General features: G+C 51.1%; 1 protein-coding gene across 8 annotated transcripts in view; it reads left to right on the plus strand.

The window, feature by feature from the left end:
• CEP250 (centrosomal protein 250) overlaps positions 1 to 16858 on the plus strand; it is a 43395-nt gene extending 26537 nt beyond the window's left edge. For 7 of the 8 annotated variants that reach the window (XM_079783629.1, XM_079783630.1, XM_079783632.1 and 4 more), the window contains 13 exons: positions 614 to 757; positions 1435 to 1568; positions 2989 to 3127; positions 4029 to 4371; positions 4959 to 5080; positions 6079 to 6199; positions 7263 to 7384; positions 7858 to 10467; positions 12963 to 13076; positions 13254 to 13409; positions 13889 to 13990; positions 14678 to 14737; positions 16226 to 16858. In XM_079783629.1, the coding sequence (XP_079639755.1) occupies positions 614 to 757; positions 1435 to 1568; positions 2989 to 3127; positions 4029 to 4371; positions 4959 to 5080; positions 6079 to 6199; positions 7263 to 7384; positions 7858 to 10467; positions 12963 to 13076; positions 13254 to 13409; positions 13889 to 13990; positions 14678 to 14737; positions 16226 to 16495 (4437 nt within the window). In that variant the 3' untranslated portion in view covers positions 16496 to 16858. The remainder of the gene's footprint in view (positions 1 to 613; positions 758 to 1434; positions 1569 to 2988; positions 3128 to 4028; positions 4372 to 4958; positions 5081 to 6078; positions 6200 to 7262; positions 7385 to 7857; positions 10468 to 12962; positions 13077 to 13253; positions 13410 to 13888; positions 13991 to 14677; positions 14738 to 16225) is intronic. The other variant, XM_079783634.1, reaches the window with a different exon arrangement.
• The last annotated feature ends 3525 nt before the right edge of the window (positions 16859 to 20383 follow it).

The raw sequence follows: 20383 nt of genomic DNA on the forward strand, positions 1-20383 counted from the left end.
AGTAAAACTGTTAAAAAGCAAAGAAGCCATCGATTTGAAGAGTAGTTTAGGCAGAGGAAATAGGCACCATAAGGGCCCTGGGACTGACAGTAAAGGGTTTGGGGAGTTCCGGGACAGAAAGGAGGCGGCGTGACTCCAGCGTGATAAGCTCAGGGGTGAGCGGAAAGATAGGCAGGAGCCCTTTGTCAGCCATGGGAGGAGCCTGGATTTGTTCAAGGGCAATGGGAAGATGTTGGTACCTGAGAAGCAGAGAAGGACATAATTGTGTGTGTGTGTGGGCGGGGGGGGAGGGGGAGGTATGAAGTAGAAATAGGGCTATGCAACAGGAGGTTGTTGTGATGGTCTGACTAAGGGACTGCTGCCAACTCGGGGACCTCGACCGAGAAATCCGGGGTGAGCCAGTGCACTTTGTGCGGGAGGAGAGGGAATAGGTGAGGAGTTGAGGTGGCAGGGCATGACAGACACAAGGTGGATTGCTGGGTCCTGCCTTAGCTTTTGCTACCCCAACTAAAAAATTAGTATTTATATGATATTGATTTCTACAACATGAATTTCAAGACCAAGGCCCCTGTGAAAGTTTTCCTCTTCTCACAACTGTCTTCTCCCTTTGCAGGAGACCATTGGAATGCTGCAGACGCAGCTCCGGGAGGCCCAGCGGGAGCGGGAGCAGGCAGCCCAGCAGCACAGAGATGACCTCACTGCCCTCCGAGGAGAGAGCGGCTCCCTGCTACAGGATAAGATAGACCTGCAGAAGCAGGTCCCTCCTCCTCTCTCCCAGCCCCCCAGCACTTCCCCAGCAAAGCCAGGCTGCCCCACTCCCTCCTGCAGGACAAGGGGAACCTTGGGAGCTTGGGAGGAGGAGGGTAGGCCCCAGTACTGAGTGGAAGACTGAAGGATGCTCAGAGCTGAGCATGCCCCGTGAGCTCTGGGGTGTAATCTTTCTGCGATGACTACAGAACTTAGATATTCTCAGGCAGCTCCACTGTCGGTTGTTCTTTTTTGTCTTCCCTCCTAGTTCATGGGTTGACACTCAACCACTGAGCCACACCAGCCAGACCAGATTACTTTTTTTATTCTGATTGCTTTTCCTTCTCAAAATCCTATATCAGATGGTGTTCTGATTGTTCATTTTAAAAAATACAATCACTCTACCCTTGCCCATCACTTTGCCTTTGGGTGTATTTTCAGCAAAGATTTTTATTTGTGTCTGTCTTTATCCAGCATATGTGAGGCTGGGAGACAGATGACTAAGCTGAATGGTGTTTGGGGAGGAGGGTAGGTAAGAAGAGTATGTAAGGATTGATTGGTGGAACCTCCAGAGCACTGGAGATGAGCTGGCGATTGAGGTAAACCTGGAAGGACCATGAAGCCGTAGGCGAGAAGCATCCTCCCTCTGGGCCCCTGCCCTTGGTCCTCATGCCCTTAACTTTCCAGGTGGAGGACTTGAAGTCTCAGCTGGTTTCCAAGGATGACTCCTGGAGGCTGGTGGAGCAGGAGGTTCAGGAGAAGCGGAGAGAGGCCCAGGAATGTAGCCAAATTCAGAAAGAATTGGAAAGAGACAAAGCCAGGTAGGCTAGACAAGCCATGCAGTTGGCTTTTGCCTGTCTCGCTCCAGTGGTCACTGGGAGGTTGACGGTTCTTTGTTCAGGTCATCTAGCCTTTCATGTCTCCAGCTGTGGGCTGTACAAGTAGCCAAGGGGGTAGGACACAGACCCTGTCTTCAAAGCCTACACTTCATTTACTTAGTAAATATTTAGACAAATGCATATGTACCAGGCACTATGCCAGGGGTCAGGATACAGTGATAAACAAGATAGTATGGTCCCCATTTCAACAGAATTTATAATTTGGTAGGGAAGACATTAAGCCAATAACCCCCAAAATAAATTATTGCAGATTATGTTCCATGGTGTGGAGGAAAGAAACAGGATGCGGAAATAGAAGTGGGGCAGGCTGGGGAGGGAGATCTACTTTAGACGTTAGGGAAGGCCTTCCTCCACTGCAGGACGAAATGGAGCCACCATGCAAAGGGTGGGAGAGTTCTATGCAGTAGGGAGAGAAGTCACACGCGGTGGCTCTGGGGCCGGTCAAAGCTGGGGGTGTTTGGGGAACCTGAAGGTGCAGCATGACTGGAGCCTGGTGACTGAGAACAGTGACTTGAGCTAGACAAGTCCATGTCATTCAGGATATCGTAGGCCACAGGAAGGAGTTTGTAGTTATTTTAGGTTTGGTAGAAAATCATTGCAGGGCGTTAAGCCAGCAACTCAACATAATCCACTTTATGATTAGTAGAAGAGATAGTGATGACACGCAACATCAGGAATGAGGTCAGATCACCCAGAATGAAAAGCGGCATGTATTCTCAGGGCTGTCGGAGGTTGGGGAGGGACAAATCCTTTTGTGAACAACTCTAGAGGCAGGAAGACAAGTTAGGAAACTAGTACGGTTGTCTAAATGAGAGATACTAAAGCCAAACCAGGATAGGGGAGTGGGATGGGGAGGACTGAAGGGGTTTAGAGGACGTTTAGGAAATTGGAATCAGTTATATGTAGTCATAGATTAGGTGTATGTGGGATGAAGGGAGAACTGTGATATGATCAAGGCTTCTAAGTTGGGGTACTAGGTGGGTGGAGGTGCCATTCATTCACTGAGCTAGAGAACATAATAGGGGTGATTGGGGAGGTGCAGAGGGGATAGAACAGATTGGACATGTTGAATTTTAGGTATGATATAGATATTTCTGGAATTTCCCAGAGAAGAATAAACTATGAAGCTGAAATTGGGTATCATATGCGAGAAGTATCTAGGAGCACTCAGTAAGTGCTCAATAAATAGAAGTTTTTATTGTTACACTGTAATGATTATCATTACTATATCCATTTTGATTAAATGTTTAGAACAATCAGATGAGAAGGTAAGTCTTCATTCTCAGTCCTTTGGGCCAAAGCCAGGCCTAGCTCCCTAGCTCTCTGACCCCTCTCTTTTCAGCCTGACTCTGTCTCTAGAGGAAAAGGAACAGAGACTCCTTGTTTTAGAAGAAGCTGACTCTGTTCGACAACAGGAGCTGAGTTCCCTGCGCCAGGATCTGCAGGAGGCCCAGGGAGGGCAGAAAGAGCTCAGTGCCCAGGTACTTCCCGCCGGTGATGGGCCCTATTCCCTGGTGGAAGCCTGCCCCTGGAGTGGGAGATGGTTGCTCAGAGTTGGTTCATGAAGAGGACCTTTCTCTTTTCTTATTACAGGGCATGCTGGGACTTCAGCAGCCCTGGCAGGAGGGGGAAGCCAGGAGTGGGCAGGGTGGGGTTTGGAACCTGACACAGAGTTCGGCCACCTGTGGAGATGGCCCAGAACATTGTTCCTAAAGGGCAGAGCTCATGCAGGCCTAGTTCATTCAAGCTTGGCTACTCCCTAGTGTGCTTTGTCTGTTTGACAAGACACAGCAGGGCCATAGTATTACTCCAGAATAAATAGGCAGCAAGGGGACTCAGTCTGCTCACAGGAGGACCCACCCCAATCCTTGGTGCAGAGGGAAGATGGAACTAGGAGGAGACGAGTAAGAGAGCAAGAGAGAGATAGGAGACTGCAGCAGATAAGGACCCAGATCCTGAGTTAGATTCCCAGCTCTACTGCTTCCGGGTTGTGTGAGCATCAGTTACTTCATCCATGAAACAAGGGTGACACTTGTTAACCATTATAGTTATATATAAAGTGTCACGAACACAAGCAATGGATAAATGGTAGCCAGTATTATTGTGACTGGTCTTAGGTTCAGTGTCAGGGTTTCAGGCAGAATTCTAATAGGGAGTTGGCATAGTTGCCGGGGGACCAGGGCCAAAGCCCATTTGCGTAGCCTACATTCACGTGTTAGGAGTGAGTAGGTAGGCGTGCAGGTCAGATCTAGGGTACTACTCCTTGCAGTACTCCCTTCCTGCCCTGATCAGGTTGGTGCGGGATTGAGTAGTGTAAGACCAGGGAGGGTCTGAGGAGCAGGTATCCACTCCCTGCTCAGGGTGACTACTTCCTCCCTGTAGGTGGAACTACTGAAGCAGGAGGTAAAGGAAAAAGAAGCCAATTTTCTGGCCCAGGAAGCACAGCTGCTGGAGGAGCTAGAAGCATCTCGAGTAACAGAGCAGCAGCTGCGAGCTTCCTTGTGGGCCCAGGAAGCCAAGGAAGCCCAGCTACAGCTGCGGCTGCGCAGCATGGAGAACCAGCTGGAGGCGCTGGCTGCAGAGCAGCAGCCCGGGCACCATGCCCAGGCCCAGCTAGCCAGCCTCTATTCTGTCCTGCAGCATGCCCTGGGGTCCGTTTGTGAGAGCAGGCCTGAGCTGAGCGGCGGGGGAGACGCTGCTCCCTCCTTCTGGGGTCCTGAGCCAGGTGAGGCAGCCATCCAAGAACTCAGTCCTTTGGGCCAAAGCCAGGCCTAGCTCCCAGGGGAGAAGGAAGAGGAATGCAGTTCCTTAGACCAGTGGTCGGCAAACTCATTAGTCAACAGAGCAGCAACCCGCGGCTCACGAGCCGCATGTGGTTCGCGAGCCACAAGGCTAAGGCCACAGACTCTGGAATTAATCCAGAGTTTGAACACCCGCCCCCTGCCAGCTCTACAATTTGCTAGATGTATGTCCTTGCCCAAGTCACCTGTCCTCTCTGAGCTTGATTCTCTCAATTATAAAATGCAGATATTAAAAGTACCTACCTCTCATGACTTTTCTAAGGAGTTAATGAGGTTACAGAAGTAAAATAGCCCACACAGGTCCTGGCACTTATTAGATGATAGCTAGCATTACTGACCACCACAGTGCCTGGCACATAGGTATGCAGACAGTGCATGATGAATGAACTACTTAGAAAGTCTTCTTTGAGGGGAGGAGGGATCAGTGGGAAGGCCAAGGCCATGTCTGGGGAGGTAGAGCTATTTTTTTCAGACGGTAACCAAGTCAGGAGATATTGCCTCATTTGTTCAGATCAGAATGGAGCGAGGGTCCTCTTTAAGAGAGGGCCCCTCCTGACAGCTCTCTCGGCTGAGGCGGTGGCATCTGCCCTCCACAAGCTCCACCAAGACCTGCGGAAGACTCAGCAGGCCCGGGTATGTTCCCCTGCTCTCCTCCCCTGACCGCTTCACCTCCCCTGAAAAGATTCATGCAGCAGTTTAACCTGTTTTCTTCCTGAGATCAGGTTGGGATGAGTTCCATCTTTATCACTTACTACCTGGAAACCATGAACAAAGAATTTGGTTTTCTGGGCCTTGGTTTTGCTAGTAAAGTCGGGCAAATCATGCCTGCCTCACAGGGTTGAGAGTGTTAGATCAGTGAGGGGCTTATGTGAGCCCTATAAGCTGAAAACCCTGTACAAATGTGTCACATTATTTTGCATCATTTTCCTCTCAACCATGAATTATTCTTGGTGCCAAGACCTCCAAGAAAAAAACCAACAAATTGAGACCACTGAGATTTGAGGTTGTCATTTATAGGAACATGCCAAGCCTAAGACTGAACTAAATGTCCTGTAAATTCCATCTCATAGTGAACGTATTAGCCAATAAAAATATAGTGCCACCATGTGCCAGCTCGTCTGAGCTGGGAACACAAAATGCAGAAAGACCTGATTGCTCCCTCAAGAAGGCTTATAACATGGCTGAGGAGCCAAACTGTATTGTAAGACAAAGCAGAACCAATAGAATTAACTGGATCAATACAGGTGCACATGATGGTAATAGGAGGGACAATTCATTCTGACTTGAGGAAGGTCAGAAGGAAGAAATGACCTCTGAGTTAGGCTTTGAAGGAGGAGTTTAGGGGGAGGAGAGGTGACCCTGGGCTAAAACTTTAGCAACAGTTCTGTTTCAAATGACACAGATGGGACCAAAAGGGACTCTAGGCTCTAGTCAGCTGGAGCAGAGCTTGTCATCACTTCAGGAAGCCAAGTGCATACGAGTTCAGAGGTAAATAGCTCAGGATTTTGAGAGTAGGTCCCACTGGCAAACCCCAAAAGAGGCTGAAGGGGAGAAGAGAGCCTGGGCCCTGGACTGGGATAGGTTTGTGGGAGATGAGGAACGTGCGGTTAGCCATGCCCTTTCTTTCCCAGGATGATCTGAGGAATCAGGCACAGAAGCTGAAACAGCATCTCACTGATACAGAGGCTGAGAAGAGCCAGGTCCAAACAGAGTTGCAGGATCTGCAGAGACAACTCTCCCAGAACCAGGAAGGTGAGAAGCTCAAGGCAGGCACAGGGATTCGGAGGGAGGAGAGAAGAAAGGCGGGAAGCCCAGCAGGGGCAGGAACAGGCCTAGCAGCCTCTTTACTGCTTGTCCACAACTGTGAGGAGGTACCTAGAGGCATCGCCAAAGGGGTGAGGCCCCATGAACGAGTTTCTGCTTCCCGTGGCCTTTGAGGGCCGTCCCGGCAGAAGGGATTAAGAGGAACAGATTTGCTGAAGTGAGAAGTTGCTGGCTAGGCTTTTGTTTTCTCTCTCTGCAGTTTAACAATCGGCAACCCAGGGCCAGGACTGTGAGGACGTTTTAAAATTCTTTATCTTCTGTCATTTATCCATGTTACTTATTTTTTTCATCTTCAACTATGTCCCCAAAATGATTTAACCTTTGACAGCAGGATTGAGGACTGTTTGAGAGATAGCAAGGAGGGGAATATGGGGAGAACGTATCTGAGCCACAGCCAAGGGCTGAAAAGGGTGGCGACTACTTGGAAGGGAAAGGAGAGGGGAGGATGTTGAGGCTCAAGGCTCTACTGTGGAAGAGAAGAGGACAACTTGGGGAGTGGGTCTGGGTCGTGAAAGTATCCCAGAGGTCTCCTGAGAGACACACACGTAGAGCTGGGTTAGGTGCATTTTGCAGAAACGGTAGGGATGGGGGCAGCCAGCAGAGCACCCCTGGTCTCCAAGAACCAGAGCAAAATCATAGAGTAGGGGACTCGCAAGGATCTCCAGCGTCATCCAGCTCAACCCTGTCTGGAACCCAGGGTCGAGGATCTGAATGTGATCAGGCTGAGAAATTGTTGGGGTGATTATAAGGCAGTGCTGGAGCTGGGCAGCAGACACAGACATGAGTCTGGAAGCAGCCAGGAGCTAGACAAACAGGAGCAGCTGGCAGATGGGTGATGTCTCTATGAAACTGGATATAATTTTCTCCTTGGCCTTCTTCCCCTTTGATTCTGTTTCCCATCCTCCATCTGCCTCTGCCTCTGCCTCTGCCTCCCACTTTTCCTCTACCCCCAACCATCGGCCTTGCTCCACTACCCCTCCTCTTCCCAAAGAGAAATCCAAGTGGGAAGAAAAACAGAAGTCCCTAGAGTCTGAGCTGATGGAACTGCACGAAACTGTGGCATCCTTACAGAGTCGCCTACGGCGAGCAGAGCTGCAGGGAATGGAAGCCCAGGTATGGTGGTACTGGTGTGGGGCGGGGGTTGCTTCAGGAGTAGTCCTTCAGGACCCAGCTCTAGCTCTCAGACCCATCTTGGTCTATAGTCCTATCTCATCCATATGTAGTGCCCAGCTTCCTTCAGCAGTGTCTGATTCTCTGGCTGGCTCCACTCCCTGAGCCACTATTAAGGATCCAGTAAATCCTCATTCAGTTATTTTTCTCAACTAAGTTTGAAACTTTTGTCCCTTGCCCTGAAGGACCAGAATCTGGGATGACTCATTTGCACAATGCGTTCTCCTCTGGGCATAGCTGAGCCCTGGGACGTGGTAGGTCTGTTCTTTCACAGTGGTAGCTTAAGTGGAATGCAGTTCTTTTGGTCCAAGTCCTTGACAATGCTGGTGCCTCAAAGTAAGGAAAGAAAGGACCCGTGTTGGAGTGATGGTATCAAGGAAGTGTGGTCTAAGGTGGCTGTGCATCTTGTTTTGCAGAATGAGCGAGAGTTACTTCAGGCAGCTAAGGAGAACCTGACAGCCCAGGTGCAACATCTGCAAGCATCTGTCGCAGAAGCCAGGGTTCAGGCGAGTGCTGCAGGGGTCCTGGAAGAAAACCTGCGAACTGCTCGGTCTGCCCTGAAATTGAAAAATGAGGAGGTGGAGAGTGAGCGCGAGAGAGCCCAGGCTCTGCAGGAGCAGGGCGAGCTGAAGGTGGCCCAAGGAAAGGCTTTACAGGAGAACTTGGCTATCCTGGCCCAGGCCCTATCTGAAAGAGAAGGGGAGGTGGAGGCTTTGCAGGAAAAAATCCAGGAACTGGAGAAGCAGCGGGAAATGCAAAAGGCGGCTTTGGAATTGCTGTCTCTGGACCTAAAGAAGAGGAATCAAGAGGTGGATCTGCAACAGGTACAGATTCAGGAGCTGGAGAGGTGCAGGTCTGTTTTAGAGCATCTGCCCATGGCTGTCCAGGAGCGAGAGCAGAAGCTGACTGTGCAGAGGGAGCAGATCAAAGAGCTCGAGAAGGATCAAGAGACGCAGAGGAATGTTGTAGAACATCAGCTTCTAGAACTCGAGAAGAGGGACCAAGTGATCGAGTCCCAGAAAGGACAGATTCAGGATCTGAAGAAGCAGCTGGTTACTCTGGAGTGCCTGGCCCTGGAACTGGAGGAAAACCATCGCAAAGTGGAGTGCCAGCAAAAGGCAATTGAGGAGCTGGAGAGCCAGAGGGAGGTGCAGAGGGTGGCTCTGACCCACCTCACCCTGGACCTAGAGGAGAGGAGCCAGGAGCTGCAGGTGCAAAGCAGCCAGATCCACGAGCTGGAGAGCCACAGCAGCCTTCTGGCAAGAGAGCTCCAGGAGAAGGAGCAGGAGGTGAAGTCCCAGCGAGAACACATCGAGGAGCTGCAGAGGCAGAAAGAGCATCTGACTCAGGACCTCCAGAGGAGGGACCAGGAGATGGTGCTGCAGAAAGAGAGGATTCAGGTCCTTGAAGATCAGAGGACACTGCAGACCAAGATTCTAGAGGAGGACCTGGAACAGATCAAGCTTTCCTTGAGGGAGCGAGGCCGGGAACTGGCCTCTCAGAGGCAGCTGATGCAGGAGCGGGCAGAGGAAGGGAAGGGCCAGAATAAAGCACAGCGAGGGAGCCTCGAGCACATGAAGCTAATCCTGCGTGACAAGGAGAAGGAGGTGGAATGCCAGCAGGAGCGTATCCAGGAACTTCAGGAACACAAGGGCCAGCTGGAACAGCAGCTCCAGGGCCTGCACAGGAAGGTGGGAGAGATCAGCCTACTCCTGACCCAGCGAGAGCAGGAGATAGTGGTCCTGCAGCAGAACCTGCAGGAAGCCAGGGAGCAGGGGGAGCTGAAAGAGCAGTCACTTCAGGGCCAGCTAGAAGAGGCCCAGAGAGCCCTGGCCCAGAGGGACCAGGAGCTCCAGGCCCTGCAGCAGCAGCAGCAGCAGGCCCAGGGGCAGGAGGAGATTGTGAAGGAAAAGGCAGGCACACTGCAGAGAGCTCTGGAGCAGGCCCACGTGACACTGAGAGAGCGCCAGGGAGAGCTTGAGGACCACAGGGAACATGTGCAAAGACTCAAGGAAGAACTGACAGTGGAGGGACAACGGGCACAGGCCCTGGAGGAGGTGTTGGGTGACCTAAGGGCTGAATTTCAGAAGCAGGAGAAGGCTCTGCTGGCCCTCCAGCAACAGTGTGCGGAGCAGGCACAGGAGCACGAGGCAGAGGCCAAGGCCTTGCAGGATAGCTGGCTGCAGGCAGAGGCCATGCTCAAGCAACGGGACCAGGAGCTGGAGGCCCTGCGGGCAGATAGCCAGTCCTCCCAGCATCGGGAGGAGGCTGCCCGAGGCCAGGCTGAGGCTTTGCAGGAGGCCCTCAGCAAGGCTCAAGCTGCCCTGCAGGAGAAAGAGCAACATCTCCTTGGACAGGCAGAACTGAGCCGCAGCCTAGAGGCCAGCACGGCCACCTTGCAGGCTGCCCTGGACTCCTGCCAGGCACAAGCCCGGCAGCTGGAGGAGGTCCTAAGGAAGCGGGAAGGTGAGATCCAGGACCGGGATCTCCGACACCAGGCGGCCGTGCAGGAGCTCCAGCAGGCACTTGCACAGAGGGATGGAGAACTGAGACATCAGAGGAAACAGAGGCAGCTGCTGGAGAAGTCTCTGGCCCAGAGGCTCCAAGAGGATGTGATCCAAGAGAAGCAGAATCTGGGCCAGGAGAGAGGAGAGGAAGAGATGAGGGGCCTTCATGAGAGCCTAAGGGAGCTACAGCTGACTCTAGCACAAAGGGAAGAGGAGATCCTGGAGCTGAGAGAGCAAAGGAAGAATCTGGAGGCCTCAGCCCACAGCCGCAAAGCCTCCCCAGAGGAGGAGCCCTCTACAAAACTTGATTCTTTAGGACCCAGGCTGCAGCAGGAGCTGGAGCGATTACAGGCAGTCCTGAGGCAGACGGAGGCCAGGGAGATTGAGTGGAGGGAGAAGGCCCAGGACTTGGCGCTGTCCCTGGCCCAGAGCAAGGCCAGTGTTAGCAGTCTGCAGGAGGTCGCCATGTTCCTCCAAGCCTCTGTCCTGGAGCGGGACTCAGAACAGCAGAGGCTACAGGTGAGTCATCAATGGGTCATAAGGACCAGGGGGCAGCTGAACTCAGGGGCTGAACTGGGCGGCTGAACTCAGGGGCTGCCTGCCACCCTCCACTTGTGTATCTCAAGGTGTGGAAAAAGCTGAGATCATGAGCATCTCAATGTAAGTGGAATCCAGGTGGTTGTGCTAGTCTGGGGGGTGGGGGGATACAAAGGGAATAAGATACCCACAGTCCCTACCCTCATAGAGCTTACAGTCTAGGGGGTTAGCAGTTAGAATGCAGCGCCTATTATACTCAGTGCTTCTTTGGGGGAAGTTTAGTGTGCTCTGAGTATGCTAGAGGAACACCCTACCTTTCCTGGGGGTGAGTCCCGAAGGGCTTCCTGGTAAAAGTGGTGTTTAAGGTTAGATCTGAAGGGACCAGCAAGGTATTAGCCAAGCACAGGTGGGGAGGAGCTTTCTGGGTAAGACAGAACATGGGAGTATCTGTGTAGGGAGTTCAGGCTCCTGGAACCTAGAGGAGGAGATGGCAAGAGAAGTGAGGACAGCAGGGGCCCCATCATTCCGGGCTTATGAGTCTTGTTAAGGATGTGGATGACCAGGGAGAAGTGGATGAAGGGTTTAGGGCAGGCGAGTGACATGATCAGATATACAGTCCAGAAAGATCGCTCAGGCTGCTGTGTGGAGCAACGCTAGACCTGAGGAGACCAACTAGGAGGCTGTAATCGAGGTCAGGGAAGAGATGGTGACCTGAGATAGTAAGTGCAGATGGGGGCACAAGTGCAGACCTAGATGATCATAGGACGTCAGGCAGTTGATTGGCTAAGAGACTGTGGAGTAAAGAAAGGACAGAAAGAAATCAGACCCCAGGTTTCTGCTCCCTAGGATGCACCAAGGCGGGTTTGGGGAAGAGGAGTGGAATGAGTTTAATTTGGAAATGGAGTGAGGTACCTGTGGGACATGCAAGGGGAGATGTCCAGTAGGCAGATCTGTCAAGTGATCTGAAGGTAAAAGATGAAATTGAGACTAGGGAGACTTTGGAGTATCAGCAGTTAAGAATAAGTAGGCTCCTTAGTGGAATGGTGAGTGAGGAAGGAAGTGAACCTTAGGGTATAACATTTAACCTCAAGGTCAGGGGCCATGTCTTAGTCATCTCTGCACCCCCAGCACTGAGCACAAGGCCTCCACAGAGTAGGCAGTCAGGAAAGAAGGGTTGACTATTGGACACAGAGAGGCATTGTCTCTTTTGCCAAGAGGAACCAAGCCCATTTTTCCTGGGAGACTGACTACAGCCTTGTGCTGAGCCCCAGAGAACCCCCTTCATCATCTCCGGGGACTTCCTTCTGGGAGCTCACAGTGCTCTGCTCTGGTCAAAGGGCAACATGCACAGAAGGGGTTACGTTTATGAACTTTGGAGTCAAGTTCCTGGGTTTGCAATGCAGTTCCTCAGTTTATTAGCTGTGCCTTCACTTTTCTGGCTCTTGGCTTTCTCGTGGATAAAATAGGGAATGATGGTACCAGCCCCATAGGGCCATTTTGTGTATGAAAAGAGATAGTATGTCCAAAGTGCACAGGAAGAAAGCATTCAGTGAGTGGGGTGACTGTCCTATTTCCAGGCCCACGGTTACAGGCACAGAAACAGTAAGGTAGACAGCTGGGCAGGCGGGCACTTCCTGACCATGCTCTTGGGTCACTGAGCAGTGTTTTCTCTACTGTGGCTCGGGTCAGTCTCTCCTGCCACACCCACTCAGGAACATCTTTCAGATGCAACCCTTCGTCACAGTAGTACCATTTTTTTATTTTAGGTATTTTATATGCTGGGCACTGTCATTCTCACTTTTTCCACAACAAACCCAGAAAGTAGGAACTGTTATTATTTTCACTTTATAGATGAGAAGTGACAGTTAGGGGGGTTGAATAACTTGTCCAAGGACATACAGCTTAGTAAGTGGCAAAACGAGAATTAGGTCCAAGCAGCCCTTTTATTACAAAGCTCTTCCTCCCAGACAATCTCCACCCACACACGCACACTCATCTGTCTCGCTTCTCGACCATTATCACTTATGAAACAGAGTGCCTAGAATATATCAAGCACTAGGTTCCCCACTTATCTAAAGGGATTAATTCCAAAGGTTTGATTTATGCTTCATGGAGCATGTATTCATTTTACAAATGAGGAAATTGGGGTTTGGAGAGAGCCTGTCCTGACCAAAGTCACCTAGCCAATAAGTGATGACCTAATACCCAGCTCTGTGTGGCTCAGCGTCCATGCTCTTCCCAGCGCTCCAAGTTATCACTTAGCCTCTGGGAGATCTAAAACAACTCAGGTTTCAGTCCTAGCCCGCCACGTATCTTGTTTTATCCATCTGAGAAGTGAGGGTTTTGCATTAGAATAGCTCAGAGGCTCCAGGACACACAAGATTGCACCCAGATGAGAAAATTGAACTGAGGATAGAGGTGGAGTGAGTCTGGATCTGAGGTTGTGATGACATTTGTTTCACACCCTGACACCCCAGGCTGAGTTGGAGCTCACCAGACAGGCCCTGGAGAAGGAGCGCCTCCTCAGCCCTGGCCCGACCAGCAGAACAGAACAGGGACCCAGAGGAGAGGCAGGTGGACCGCTGGGCCAGGTGAGCTGTGGGTCTGGGGGAACAGATGGCCCAAGAGAGAGCTTGTGTCCAGGGGCCTGTCCCCTTCTCTTGGGAATTGTATCCTGAATCCCAGACCTTCCAGATTGGTCCCTTTGCCCTCTACCTGTTCACCTGTCCAAGGCACTGCCAGGTGAGATTCACAGGTCTCTCCCACAGGTCTCAGGGGTAGAGGCAGAGCCTAGTGCTGGGATGGAGGAGAAGCAGCCATGGGAACACAGGCTTGAACACCTGCAGCAAGCAGTGGCACAGCTGGAGGTTGACCGGAGCAGGCTACAGCACCACAATATCCAGCTGCGGACCACCTTGGAGCAGGTAACAGCTATCCTCAGCTCCCTCCTCCGGCTCCAGTGGACACGATCTCTCCTTCTGGCCCTGCCCTCAGAGCAGGAGCTGGTACACTATAGCCCAAGGGCCAAGTTCGGCCTGCTGCCTGTTTCTGAAAATAAAGTTTTATGGGGATACAGCCAAGCCCCTTCATTCATGTATTGTGTACAGCTACTTGCTGGCTACGATAATGGAGTTGAATAGTTGCAACAGAGGTCAGATGGCTCACAAGCCCCAAATACCACAAAAAATGTTTGTTAACCTTTATTCCAAAAGCCTGCGAGGCCTCCCTGCCTTTCCTGCCCCAGGAGCACTTCCTTGCACTCAGGGCTGCCCTAGCATGTGCTCCCCTCAGCAAGCAGGTTAGCTCCCCATGACTGCTGCCCCTGCCACTCACACCCACACATGCACTGGCCTTCTCTTGAAAAGGCGAGCCGAGTCCTGACTTCTCACTTGCCTCCTGGCAGGTGGAGCGAGAGCGGAGGAAGCTGAAGAGGGATTTCCTGCGCTCATCGCGATCAGGGGTCCTGGAGACCAGTGAAGCCACAGCATCATCCCCCACACCACAGGTTTGCCTCTTCATTGACTACAGCCTCAGGAGAGCCCAGTCCCAGCCACCAGAATCATCCCTCTTCAGTGCATATCCCAGGCTACCCTGGCAAGGGGAGATAGCCACTTCCGCCATTCCAGAGAGCCCCTCCTGACCCGGCTCTGGCCCAGGCAGCACTGCTCAGTCTGTCCCTGACCCAGGAAGGAGGCTCAGCATCGGTGGGGTGGAGTCAGGGCTAGCAGCCCTGCATTCTGAGGAACTCAGCCCATTGGTAGACAGCCCTGCACCCTCACAGGGAGACTGTTTCTGTGTGCTGAGCATCTCCCAGCTCTCCATCCCCCTTCCTTTAATAAGAGCTTCTGAACGGCAGACACTTGTCTTACCTCCTCTCTGCATCCTTAGCTCAGAGCCAGGACTAGCACAAAGCAGGTGCATGATGTACTTCTGTAAATGAAAAGGTGCCTCAGTGAAGCCAGTGCCTTCCAAGCCTTTTGGAAACTCAGCGTCAGGTCTCCGTGGGCATCACCCATTAGACTGGTTTGGGCCTCTCCTTGCCCTGGTGCCCTAGAGCATTCAGGCTGAGTTCCAACACTTCTGACCCATAGCCCTTGCCCTGGCCCCCGGGACTGTGATGAGCTGAGGATGCCTGCAGAACCCCTGGGGTGGGAAGGCCTCTTCCAACAGGAATGGCATTTGTCTTCCACAGAATGGAAGAGGACAGAAGGGCTCTTCAGAGGCCAAGCACATGGTTGAACTGCAGAAAGAGGTATGTTCTAGAAGGATCCGTTTTCTAAGCCCCCTTTCCCTCACTTGCACTCAGGCAACCGGCTTTAATGTCTGCTGTGTGCTTGGCCCTTTGCGCACCTCCCATAGGGAGAGGGGAAATAGTTCCTGGCTCAGCAAACTTCAGCCTCGTGGGCGGTAAGAAGAGCCCATTCTAACTCAGCCTCCCACATGGTGAGGGTGGGGTGGGGAAGGAAGCATTCTCCAGGCCCCAGACCTCCAGGTTCCTACTTAGGAAAGGAAAGGACAGGGAAAAGGACGAAGGAGCAGAAGAGCCTAGGAGGAAAGACTAAAGCCAGCAGAGTACCCTGGCCTCCCTGCCCTCACACGCACCTTTGCAGGCAGGACTATTGCCAGCACACCAGGCGAGTAGCATGGCGCCAGGCCCCGCTAGGATCCATCCCTCAGAGCTCGGGTCAGGCTGCCACACTCAGGGAAACAGTCAAGTGCCTTCTTGCCTCCGAGGCCTCACTAAAGGTGCTCCCTGTCTTTCCAGGCCCAGGGGTAAAAAGAACTGGAATTTTTACCTCTGAGCCTGTTTTAGAGATCAACAGTCTCTGCTGGCAGGGCCTGACTATAAAGCTAGACCTAAGCTATTACTTTGAATTCATACAAAACAATCCCGAAGACAGGACCCGGATTAGGATGAGGCAAGAGAGGCACCTTGCGAGTAGAATTTAAGGAAGCCCTCACAGTCGTCCTGGAGTGCTTCCTTAAATTTTGCACCATGGAGCCTCTCTTGCCTCACCCTAGTCCTGTGTCTACCCTGAGCTCCCAATACTTCACCTCCTGGTAGTCTCAGTATACCCATCTGAGAAATGGGTGATTAATTGGTGATTTTTCAACCCTGGCTGCACATCAGAACCATCTGGGGGGGCTTTAAAAAAATACTGGTGCCCAGGCCTTACCCTAATAATTAGGTCAGAATATTTTTCAAAAGCTTCCAAAAGAACACAATGGAACTTTCTGCAGTGATTAAAATATAGGTGTCCCAAAAAATGTACACACACACTTTGAATAATTATAAAGGCAATGTTTATTAAAATACATTTCATTTTCAAAATTGAACTATCAGCTGTTAAAGTATGTATACCTTTTTTGGGGATGCCCTGCATTCTGTATATTGATTGGGATAGTGTTCCACATGGGTATATACATTATCAAATTCATCAAGATGTACACTTCAAACCTGGGCATTTTATTACATGTAAGTTATCCCTCAGTAAAGTTGAGGGATAGTTCTGTTGTTCACGCTCCCTGGTTGATTCTCCTGTGCAGCCGGGGTTGACCATCACTGGATTCCGATTCCCAGGGCCCTTTCCCCAAACACTGTAAAGCCTGATCCTGAGATTCGTGGATACGATCGATTGGTTCAAATGCTGGTCTGACAAGAGCCACAGGAGCAGAGTGGGAAGAGTTGGAGCAGCCTCAAGACCCTCAACTGCTCTCCCCTTGGTTTCCTGCCCACCAGGTGGCCCTGCTGCGAGCCCAGCTGGCCTTGGAGCGGAAGCAGAAGCAGGACTACATCGCTCGCTCGGTCCAGACCAGCCGTGAGCTAGCAGGCCTGCACCACAGCCTCTCCCACTCCCTTCTCGCCGTGGCCCAGGCCCCCGAGGCCACTGTCCTGGAGGCTGAGACCCGCAAACTGGACGAGTCCCTGACTCAGAGTCTGACATCCCCAGGGCCAGTCCTGCTATGCCCCAGCCCCAGCCCCCGTGCTTCCCAAGCCACCTCCAGGTAGCAGCCTCAGCCAGGGCAGGACTCAGGTCAGCCTGGGAGCACACAGACGGACAGACAGATGGCTGTAGAGTGGGTCGTGGCCCCTCCACACAGCTGCAAGTTTGCCAAAGGAAAGGTCCAGCTGTTATCTAACCTGGGAGCCCCAGGTCAGCTGGCATTCCCAGGAAGAGAGAAGGAAACCTCAAGGCTTGGGGGAAGGTCCCAACTGACATGGGAAGGAGACAAGTTAACCTTGCCTGCTAGCCTGCAGAGTCCCCCAGAGGCGTGCCTTGCCCTGGCCCAGGGGCATGTACTGCCTCTCTAGAATTTATTATCCCAGCCCTTCGCCCTCTCCTTTCTCTTCCCTTTCCCCTTCAATAATAAACCCTAGATTTTTGCATTTGTTCTGTGCTGCTGTCTCCATTTGTGTGGCTGGGCTACAGTAGCACCAAGGGCATCTATTAAGGAAGGACTTGCTACAGATTCCTGTCAGGTGGCATGAATGTGTCATCTGCCTGCGTTCTGATAGAGAAGGATTACAGAAGATACAAAGACAAGCCCACCCACAGGGAGCTGGAATCCAACTGCCAAGAACAGACAGACATCAAGGAGTCAGACAGTTCTGTGTGCTGACTGGAAGTGCTGAAAAATCCCAGGGACTAAGAAGGAAGGCATGAACTGGCCCCTGAAGGATGGAGAGGTGTTGGGAGAGGTTGCTGAGCATGCTGGTGAGAAGACTGGTCTGCCCTGGGCAGAGTGTTGGGGCTGAAGTTGGATGGGTAGGGAGGGAGATTATGGAGGGCCTTGGAATCTAGATTTGAACTCATGGGTAGTAAAGAGCCATCATATGTTCTTGACTTAACACATATTCTGGGACTTCAAAAACACTGAGTTGACTTCCGAATTCAGAAGCTCAGCCTGGCCTCATTCCCCTTCTGCTCTGGGTGAATGTCCTTAGGGTGTCCCTTCCTGGGCATATCAGCTAGAACCAACTCTGGTCCCTGTAGTCCAGCCATGCATCAGCTGGTATGGAGCATAGACAATGGCAGGTCTTGTCACTTATGGACTGGCCCCCTTGAAGGCAGTCTGGACTGAACCCAGTTCACAGCCTTCAGACTCATTGGCAACCTCCTCAAAACCTAAGAGAACAATTTTCTTTAAAGAATTCCTCTGGCATTCCAACAATAACCTGGAATTCCTCTTACCTAAGCCTGGGGATGGAGCTAAGGCCCAGCTAAGAATGTGGGGGTTTGAGAGCAGCCCCCACTCACCAGACCTACTTACTCGGGGCTTAGGCCCCATTGTATCCCGTTGCACCACGCAGAGTGGAAATGGGACTGTTCACAACTGCTGGAGCTTTGTTCCAAAATCCTGTGAATGGGACTCAGCAGCAGATACTTAGTTAAAAGTTATAGTTCAAGAACCTCCCAGAACTAGACCTGGAGGCCAAGAGATGCTGGCCTGGTCCCTGCCTCTAGTCAGATTCTCTGTGGCTCAAAAATCCTCACCTGCCCTTCTTACACTAAGAGTTCTCAGGGACAAACAAGACTTCTCTTGGTTCCTTATTTCTTTAACCCCCAACTCTGGTTCTGTAGCTTAAAGGCTGACCGAGGGACTCTGATTTTCACCTTGGAGTTTCTTCTCAGTACTATTTGGAGGTCAAGAGCCAAAGCCTTAAGCTCCTCATACCTACTGGGAGCAAGGGAGGAGCATCCAGCAGATGAAAGGCATTTTAGAGACTGCCAATCAAGGCCTTCATTCAGTAATAAACGAATCATTTGTTCTTTCCTCCCCATCCAACCCTCAAGAGCCCTCCACCCCCTCTAGACCTTAGACTAGGGTCTCTCCCCTCCCCACCAGATATTCAGGTCAGAGTTGGCCTTCAGTTCAAGTGAAGACTGTGATCTTGCTCTCACACTCTAGCTTGTGGATAATTTTCTACTCCAACTGTGTGTGTGTGTGTGTGTGTGTGTGTGTGTGTGTGTTTATTGATTTTTGGAGAGAGAAGAAGGGAGAGGGATAGAGAGATAGAAACATCAATGAGAAAGAAACATTATCGATCGGCTGCCTCTTGCCCCATACTGGGGATCGAGCCCACAGCCCAGGCATGTGTCCCAACCATGAATCAAACCAGTGACCTCTTGTTTCATAGGATGACACTCAACCACTGAGCCACCCCAACTGGACCTACTCCAACTTTCTTTATTCTTCCTTTCTTTTTTTTTTTTCCTTCTTTTTTTTTCCAGCAAGGTGTATTCATAAAACATTTTTATTGACAATTTCAAGAAGTTTAGTGATTCCTGAAAGCCTGTGAATGGACTCTGGTTAAGAACTTTAGGATCAAAGCTCATAGTATTGATACCATTATAATAACCTGGTTATTAAATAACAGGAAAGGAGTAAAGGGCAGACTAGATAATACTGGCATGCCATTTATACAGCTTTGCTAGGAAGCTGCAGTTAACACTCTTCAAGCCTGTTCCCCGCAGATCGCTGGGGGAAGGGACGGGACAATGGGTGCAAGGTCTAGGTCAATGATGGGCAACCTTTTGAGCTTGGTGTGTCAAACTTCGCCAAAAAACTGAGCATAACTCGGGTAGTGTGTCACTTTGAGGAAAAAACTAACTCCAAGACTCTAGTCGCAAATGTTTCATCCTCGGCATGCGGCCGCGTGTCATCAGAAATGGCTACGCGTGTCAGTGCTGACACGCGTGTCATAGGTTCGCCATCACTGGCTAGGTGCATGGGAAGATGCTCATCTGTCAGTCACACCTGGGAACAAGTCAGTGGCCACTGCAGCACGGGAAGATTTAACATCTAAACTCCTGAACAAAGAAATTGCTGGCTCTCTTGCCTCTCCTGCTTGCCTGAGCTCCTGGGGCTCCTATTTCAGGGGGTGTGCTCCCCTGCATTGGCCCACATGGCTCACGGCCCTGTGGGACCCACACAATGGACCACTGGACTAAATCTAGCCTGAGACGACATCAGACCCTGCTCCACCATGGAACGGAAACTCTGGACACTGGCCCTACTTTAGGCTCTGCTGGAGCCCCAGCTGCACCTATTCCAGGACTGGGTTAAGGACTGTGGGACTTTGCAACCCGAAAAATGTAATTCAACACCAGTACAAACCATTTAGTTCTCCCATGCGAGTCTTAGAAAATTCAACCCCACTCTCACTAGCGATGAAGAAATCCATTTCTCCGGCAGCAGTACATTCCCTGCTACATTCCTTCTCTTCATAGGAGTTGCTGTGTTAGTTGGCTCATCCTTCCAGAGACATGGGCACATGCATTTTGTGGCTCCCAGAGCCTCACCTCATTCAGTGACTATAGATGGCATTGCAGCAGGGCACCTGTTTTTGTTTTTGTTTTAATATATTTTTATTTTTTAAATTTCTTTATTGATTAAGGTATTACATATGTGTCCTTATCCTCCCATTGCCCCCCCCACACACACACACACACACACACTCATGCCCTCACCCCACCCCACCCCCCCGCCGTTGTCTGTGTCCATTGGTTAGGCTTATATGCATGCATACACGTCCTTTGGTTGATCTCTCCCCCTTACTCCCACCCTCCCCTGCCTTCCCTCTGAGGTTTGATGGTCTGATTGATGCTTCTCTGTCTCTGGCTCTATTTTTGTTCATCAGTTTATGTTGTTCATTATATTCCACAAATGAGTGCGATCATGTGATATTTCTCTTTCTCTGACTGGCTTGTTTCACTTAGCATAATGGTCTCCAATTCCATCCATGCTGTTGCAAATGGTAAGAATTCCTTCTTTTTTACCACAGCATAGTATTCCATTGTGTAGATGTACCACCGTTTTTTGGGGAGTTTTTTATTTGTGTGTTTTTTTAGCAACAGAGGTCAGCTTTTATTGACTGTGTTACAAAAGAGCCAGT

Source organism: Cnephaeus nilssonii (genome assembly GCF_951640355.1).
Source record: "Cnephaeus nilssonii genome assembly, chromosome: 11".
Classification (NCBI taxonomy): domain Eukaryota; kingdom Metazoa; phylum Chordata; class Mammalia; order Chiroptera; family Vespertilionidae; genus Cnephaeus; species Cnephaeus nilssonii.